General features: G+C 36.1%; 1 protein-coding gene across 1 annotated transcript in view; it reads right to left on the reverse strand.

The window, feature by feature from the left end:
• The window catches only part of efnb3a (ephrin-B3a), a 68,678-nt gene extending 61,070 nt beyond the window's left edge, over window positions 1–7,608 (reverse strand). The window contains exon 1 of the mRNA XM_073829895.1: window positions 6,664–7,608. Within this exon, the coding sequence (XP_073685996.1) occupies window positions 6,664–6,812 (149 nt within the window). The 5' untranslated portion in view covers window positions 6,813–7,608. The remainder of the gene's footprint in view (window positions 1–6,663) is intronic.
• Window positions 7,609–8,640: the final 1,032 nt, after the last annotated feature.

An 8,640-nucleotide genomic window follows, 5' to 3' on the forward strand; every position in this document is an offset into this window, starting at 1 on the left:
TGTAGTGTATATTATATGTTACAAATAGTTTTAAAGTTTTATTTCATTTTTTTTTTTTTTTTTCAAAAAAAAAAAGTTTTTTTCCACCCTTCTGCTCAGATCAGTATAATTCAGATTTTTGGGATCAAAAGTATCCCAATCTCACTAAAACAATTTGAACAACACAAACTGACATATTGATCTAGATCAAAACCAAGACTGGATTTTGATCTATAATAATAATCTTAAAGGGATAGTTCACCCAAAAATGAAAATGTGATGTTTATCTGCTTACCCCCAGGGCATCCAAGATGTAGGTGACTTTGTTTCCTCAGAAAAACACAAACGAAGATTTTTAACGAAAACCGGTGCAGTCTGTCAGCCATGTAATGGACGTGGATGGGCACCAAACCTTTAAAAGTAAACAAAAACATGCACAGACAAATCCAAATTACACCCTGCGGCTCATGACGATACACTGATGTCCTAAGACACGAAACGATCAGTTTTTGTGAGAAACTGAACAGCATTTATATCATTTTTTTACCTTTGATACACAGCCACGTCCATCTGTCCTGAGCACGAGCTTATCATCCGGCTCGTGACATGTGCACGCGCTCTGGCGTAGTTTACGCAAACGCCGTAAGGGGAAATCAGTGAAAAGTCCCGGATGAGTTTGCGCAAGCAAACGTAATCTTTTAGCTTTAAATCTGTTTGAACAATCAGGATACGCGCAAGTAATTACCATTTTGAATAGCCGCTATACCCACAATCTCTGTGCTCTATGGCTGTGTATCAAAGGTAAAAAATGATATAAATACTGTTCAGTTTCTCACAAAAACCGATCGTTTCGTGTCTTAGGACATTAATGTATCGTCACGAGCCGCAGGGTGTAATTTGGATTTGTCTGTGCATGTTTTTGTTTACTTTTAAAGGTTTGGTGCCCATCCACTCATACTATTTGGCTGGCAGACTGCACCGGTTTTCGTTAAAAATCTTCGTTTGTGTTCTGCTGAGGAAACAAAGTCACCTACATCTTGGATGCCCTGGGGGTAAGCAGATAAACATCAAATTTTCATTTTTGGGTGAACAATCCCTTTAATTTCAGAATCCTTTTTTTGTTTTTTAAACAACCTTTTCAAGATCTGATCCAATCCAATCCGATAGCTGGAATCTGATGAGATTACTTTTGAACAAGTGGCCCATAGTTACATTAGACTATTATATAGACATTTTCCCTTTACAAACCAAGTCAACTTCAATAATTAAATGATGATAATGCACATTGATTTTTAACATTTTAAAATTTAGGCTTGAGTAAATGGAAGTTCGGAAAATGGCACACGGAACAGCACAAAGAACAGCATTTAAAATATCAAAACATTAAATAAATGTGATGAGAGTGCACAGATTTAACCATTTAAAAATCAATGTATAAATTCAACTAAATTCAATATTCAGTGAACCTAAAAATTGCATTAACATTTGCACATCTCTAAAGCTGTTCAAATGTAAAATGTTTACAGTTTGCATGCTGTCAATATGTTAACAATGTACGTTTCAGGGTCTATGGAAATGTGCTAGATCCGCAATTTACCTGCAAATACCTATGATTATTAATGAGAGCACACTGTCAGATTTGCCTGCACACAAGCTTGGAAGTTTCAGAACTCAAACATTTCAAAGTATCTGACTAATCTCCTTACTGTACATCAATAATTATCTCGTTTGTATTTCCCCAAAGACACTGTAGAAGAAATCTCAGAGATAAAAGTTGATACTATGAGCTATAAAAACGCAACCTCTTTCCTCTGGGAAAGACAGTGAGAGAGCAGTGACACAAAAGAATGAGGTAATGAATGAGAGGAGAAAAAAATAAGAAGATGAATAGGTGAAGGGAATGTGACAGAGAGGGAGAAAGACATTAACCCCGGAAAAAGAAAAAGCGCAAGAGAGAAAGTGTGTATAGAGGTAGTAATCCCTTCACAGATGTCTGATGATGGAGCAGTCCATATGATGAACTAATGGAGGGGTGTTGTGTAGAGGATTATCCACCCACTCTCACACCCCTGGAAACTGAGGTCAAGTGGTACAATTCCATTTTCAGTCCATTTAATGGCACAATCACAATCTCTCTTTTAACAATGTAACATTTTCCATGAGGTCTTATCGCTTCAAAAAAAACACTCTCGCACACAAATGGCTAGGAGATGTGGGAGGGCCTTGCACCGTGAAGCACATTTACAAACCCTAAATCCATTCTTTTCACTAACAATGTTTAATCTCAGTCCCTAGAAAGCCTCTATACAAGATCTTTCACCAAAGGAGAACCAATCAATCAAAGATTTGCCAGAAAAAACAAACCCTACTGCGACTACAGTAAAACGGTCAAAAGTCTCTGTGCTCTGTGCCTTGTCAGTTTTCCAAAGTATCTTTTCCTAGCCTTAAAATGTTTTAATTTGAAACGCTTAACCCAGTTAAGAAAGCTTTTATCTGTCTGCAATTAGCAGCTGCTTCATTAAATATTGAGGGAGCCATGAAGGATTCAATTTTTAATGTTCATTTCAAGCGGAGAGTTGTACAACAACTTCCCCCCCGAGCAATGCATGGAGACAGTCTGTGCTCAGCATTGATTACGCTCATTGAGGGGCCGAAATCCACTCCTCTCCTCCCACGCACCCATCCATCCCATAACCTGACTGACCTGTTTCAACGTCGATTTTTCTCCGCTCACCACAGGCTCTATAGAGATACTAATGGTTTTCTCCAGACATCTGGGTACTACATGACTTAACAAGACCTCTGAGAGTTATCTGGTTAAAGTCAACAACATGAAATCAACACTAACCCCGTTTATATTTTAATGAATGTTTTTGGTCTTATTGTAAATTATGCATCAATGCGCTTTATTCCAAAAACGGTTTTCTTTGTAATCTTTCATAAAAGTGGTAAGTTCTCTTTTTCTGCTGGCTTCACTTAGGCCAGAGTTTTCAAACTTTTTGGTCCCAAGGACCTTGAAATATGATGATATTCCCTTCTTAAAATATAAAAGCAGCTTTATAATTTCATGTACAAAGATCCAATTATACTGTTTGAAAAAAAAAAAAATATTACTGTACTTTACTGTAATGAAAGTCAGAGTAAATTATATAAATATTAACTATTAAATGGGGCGATTTGAGCCTGTGGGTAAGTTGAGCCACCCCTTGTTTCTAGGCAAAATTGTTTCTTACACAAAATTGGTGATGTGACCACAAATATTTGAAGAGTTATCCATTTTTCTCCAATTTAAGTAAAAAAAAAAAACATTTACAAAACCAGTCAAAAGTTTTTGAACAGTAAGATTTTCTGCTCACCAAGCCTGCATTTATTTGATCCAAAATACAGCAAAAGCAGTAATATTGCGAAACATTTAAATTTAAAATATTTAAAATTTGAATGTATTTAAAAATGTAATTTATTCCTGTGATCAAAGCTACATTTTCTGCATCATTACTTCAGTCTTCAGTGTCACATGATCCTTCAGAAATCATTCTAATATGCTGATTTGCTGTTCAAGAAACATTTATTATTATAATTATCAATATTTAAAACAACTGGGTACACTATGCCATTCAAAAGCTTGGAGTCACTATATATAGAAATTATTGAAATTAATATTTTTATTTAGCAAGGATGCTTTAAATTGATCAGATGTGAAGATAAAGACATTCATAATACCACAAAAGATTTTTATTTCAGATAAATGCTGTTCTTTTGAACGTTCTATTCATCAAAGAAACCTGGAAAAAAAAAAAAAAAAAATACCCAGCTGTTTCCAACATAAAAATAATAAAAAAATTTGAGCAGCAAATCAGAATATTAGAATGGTTTCTGGAGGATGTGACTGGAGTAATGAAGATAAAAATTCAGCTTTGAAATCACAGGAATAAAATACATTTTAAAATATATTCAAACAGAAAACAGTTATTTCGAATAGTACAAATATTTCAAAATTTTTACTGTTTTTACTGTACTTTGAATCAAATAAATGCAGGCTTGGTGAGCAGAAGAAACTTCTTACGGTTCAAAAAATTTGGACTGGTAGTGTAAATTGCTGTTTAAAGTGATATTTTATGTTCAAGTACTCATGCCTCTTGTGTCTGAACAATTACAGACATATTTTATGAAATATGCTCTAATTTCTAGTACAAAAATCTGAACACTAGATGAAATCAGTTTCAAAATTCTTTTCTGACAGAGTATTTTGGGTATCTCATTTTTGTCATAATTCAGAAAATACTTAGAACAGACAGAAAACAATATATTTTCAGATTTTTTGAAGGGATTAACTGTTGTATATAATCAAGCTAATAACAAATCCCTCTGTAAAAACCTTCCGAAAAATATGTATTGTAATGGGTAAGTTAAGTCAGTGGCTCATCCCTCTCTATGATTATAAAGCATTATTTTACTGTAATTCTAGATTCTATTTTATTAAGTTTAGATCAATTTTTTTCGTTCTGAATATTTTAAATAGGTCTTTTTTTTTATAAAAACTGACCATTGAGGTTATGAAATTGTATTTTCCTGCAACATTTTTAAATGGAATCATACGCACTATTAGCCCAGCTCTGTAAGGTCAATTGCAGTTTATTTATTTTTTCAAGTTGAACTTTATTTGGTTCTGAAATTTTAAATCATTTTAAATGCCTTGAAAGTGGTGAACTGTATCATTAAATAAAACTTTTAAGAACTCATCCATCCATCCATTCCATTATCCAAACCGCTTTATCCTAATTAGGGTCATGGGGAGCTGGATTCTAACCCAGCTTCTTGAGCCACAGGTGGGGAAACTCCCTGCATGGATGGTCACTCCATCATAAGGCTCACATTTTTAATAATTTTTTCTTTCTTTTACATTGAATGAGGTAAAACGGTCCAGTTTTACTTTAGCACAATCAGTAGCACAGTTTAACTCCATGTGGCTCAACTTACCCACTCCCAATAGGCTCAATGGGGGCAAGTTGAGACAAAACCTAAATAAACCTGAAGACAAGCATTTCTAAAACATATCAAATATATTTAATGAATATTTTAAGTTAACATTGCAGACCTCAGGGGGTTCCTGTACCCCAGTTTAAAAACTACTGGCTTGTGGTCTATTAGGTTATATTAACTGACTGCCAGACAACCTTTAAACCCTTGTTGCAGCAATTTTCTATGTCATTATTTAATCAATTCCTGATGGAAAACATCATGTCCCAGACTACTATTTTTCTCTCATTGAACTTTCAGTTTTACACAATCAATACATCAGATTATGGAAGCAAATTACACATTTTGCCGTAGATTCTTAATGCTTTTTTTTTATATATTATTAATTAATATTCTGCATCTCTCTGTGTATAATGAAATGTTCAACTGTCTTGTGGGCATATGTGTTAAATGTGTCTCTGTAAGAGCGAACAAGAGAGTAAAACGAGAGCGAGATGACCTGAAAGGGATGTGGCTGTCGGGGTGTGAGTAAACACACTGACCTTTCCAGATATCAAGAGGAACATTTACTTCAATATGGATGAATGACTTTCTCTGTCCCTTTTTATATATGACTTCATCTCCACAAAGCCCTCAATTCCTCCTCTCTACTTCATAAGTTGAAACCAGCTTAACATCCGTTTAATTTTCACGTTCTTTTTTCTTTTAGCCAACTGTGTTTATCTTTTCCGCCTCAGATCTATTTGTCTTCTCTAATTATATTTCTCAACCATCCGTCTGTCACCGCGAAGCTCTGAAGTTCTCAAAGGAAGGTTTTTTTTTTAAACAAACAAACTGCTTAGTTGTCTAACCAGTATGTTTTTCTTCTACTTATTCATTCATCTCCTTCTCGGTTGAGAGAATTCCTGATTCGGTCTCTCACCCAAGGTCTACACTCTTCTTAACGTGGCTCTAGAAAGCATCCTGAGCAGCACAGACAAAAATCAAAGGACCTTTGCGTGGGTTTGCAGATTGTGTCACTGTGGGTGAAGCACGAATGCCTTATCTAGGGAGGGCATGCACGCGACCCATAATCGGGAGGCAGCCAGCCGGAAAATGCCCCCCGTCTCTCTCAGTTGAGTGTGTCTGTCCAAACCGTTAACTAGACTGCGTCCCAGGCCAAAGTCACCCCTGTCCCAACTGGGGTTAAGTTTATATGTAAATGGTTCCCACACTTTCTGACCCATTTCCATGATTTCCAATTACTATCAAACTTGGATAATCATTTTATGGAATCATACTCAGATAAAACATTTAGCATAAGACAAACTTCAGAATAAAACAAAGTGGAGTACGTTTTGCAAGTAAATATGACTTCAGTCTTTCTACTTCAGAATCGCATGTTTAATTCAATATGTTAATTGTGGTTTCTTTGTAATTAATTGTGAAACCTACTAGCAATTTCTGAGTAAAAATTGATATTGACTATAGAAATTACACTTTGGAATTTCCCTGATATCTTTTCAGGACTCTGGATGTGGTTTATAATAAACTATTTATAAAAATCTAATCTGAATTATCAAATTGAAATATCACAATTTATTCTAAACTCTATTATTTTCACTTCTATAGAGGGCTGTAATTGGAGGCATTTGATCTTTTACAAGACTGAACTTGTTGAAAAACTTGTATCTGGGTGCTTGAGTTTCATATCAACCACCAACGTACCTTCTGTTTAAAGAGTTCCAGTAGACTGGCTCCATGTTGGTCGCATCCACCGCTAAACTCTCCATCAGGAAGATTAAGAGAATTCCCAATCCACTGACCCAGTCCGAGAACGCCATAGCCACCCAGGCTCCCCTCGTCTGGACTCCCATGTTCCTCCTACAAGACAAATGAACGGGACCTAACAGAGACAAAAGACTGCTGGAGGGCTGAACTTCACTAGATCCCTCTGCTCTTGAGGAGATGGTGTGACCGCAACATCCACATCTGAAAGACCCGGAGCACAAATCTCTGAATGTTTGTAAAAGAAAGCAGACTGAGAAACATCAACCTCCTTTGTTCCATTCAAATGAGTCAACGACCTCAACTGAAAGTCCCAAATATGATCAAATCTGAGAAGGCAAAGCCATATGGTCAATGTATGAATCTGATTTGGGATGGATTTCAAACAATATTATGATTGTACATGGGGTGAAGTTAAATGTTTTGAAGCGCACGCAGACTGGTGAGGGGCGCCAGGTCCACTGCGGGTGATATTTTAGAAATGTTTCTCCACAAACCGCAGCATTAGCATTTCTATCAAAGACTTGGAGTTGTATTTTTACTCCCGTTGTGAAAATGAACATCCACCCGGTTCAAATAATTCAAAAGTGTTTAAGTTGTGTCGTACTTTCTGGTGAAGAACCAGTCTCTGATGTCCAAAATGAGAGCTCCAGAACTTTTCGCTCCTCTAATATCCAGAATATTCGCGCAAATATGATGCCCCAGTCCTGAAGCAACGGTGAGGAGGTCCACCAACACTAACTTACCCAATGACAAGAAAAACAAGAGACAAAACCCGTTTAGGGTTTATAAGGAGGTAAGTGGCAGTAATCGGTAAACGCAGAAACGTTGCTGACAAGAAACGAGATATTCCTGTAGTCCATGGATTCAACGTGTGCAGTTCGCTTCGTCCGATTCTCTTCTGCTCTGCAAAGACTCGCGCTTTGACTCGCGCGCCGGCAGAATTGTTGCCAGATCTCTGTAGAAACAAGCAACCTGATCTTGAATGTTTAAATGTTACAACCCTGTTTTTCATTTCAAGGTTAAGTAGTTATTTATCAATTATGGGGAAGGTTTAACTGTGTATTATGTTTTATATATCAAGACCGAAATATACAGATTAAGTACCTAAATTAAAAACGACCTAAATTACAAACGACCAAAATATAATTATTTATTAAACAATAGTACGTTTTAAATAATTATTTATTGATTTAAAATATAATTAATCAGACAGTTCCACGTGCTCATAATATGCGGACATGGCAACAACAGCTAGTGGTGAGCGCGCATGTTGACTGTTGGGGAGGAGAGTTTGTGGATGCGTCTTGAGAAAAGCTCTTCTCTGAAGTATTTTTTTTTTTAAATGTCACTGCAGTTTGTTGGCCAACAAATTGAAGGAACTACTATGATAAAAACGATGAAGACGGTAGGCTTGAGTCGAATTCAATACGTATTTCTAGTTGTTTCCAATCGCCTCAACTTTAGTCAGATAGCTGAAGGCACATTAGGACAATGTTTGTGTGCTTTAACCCTTTGTCTAATGTAAAAAAAAAGTACATGCTGATTTCCTTGTGAAATCAAATGGTGGAATTAGGTTTGTGCTGTGCGGGCTTAACGTGAATCTAGAATTTATTCCTAACGCGTTGACTAAAAAAATGTCTGAAAACACAATGATTTGTATCTAATAGTTTCATTTAGCTTGATGAAATCAAGTACTGATTATTTCTGAATCTGTAGTAATGTAACTTACTATACTCTCTGAGGTTCTGAAGCACAAGTGTGATTGTACTGCCTCATAGTGGAAAACAGCTGCAAAGCAGGAGTCAAATCTGACTAAATGTGAGCCTGGACCACAAAACCAGTCATAAGGGTACATTTTTTTAAACTGTCTGAAAGCTGAATAAATAAGATTTCCATTAATGTATGGTTTGTTAG

Source organism: Garra rufa, chromosome 23, assembly GCF_049309525.1.
Source record: "Garra rufa chromosome 23, GarRuf1.0, whole genome shotgun sequence".
NCBI classification, from domain to species: Eukaryota; Metazoa; Chordata; class Actinopteri; order Cypriniformes; family Cyprinidae; genus Garra; species Garra rufa.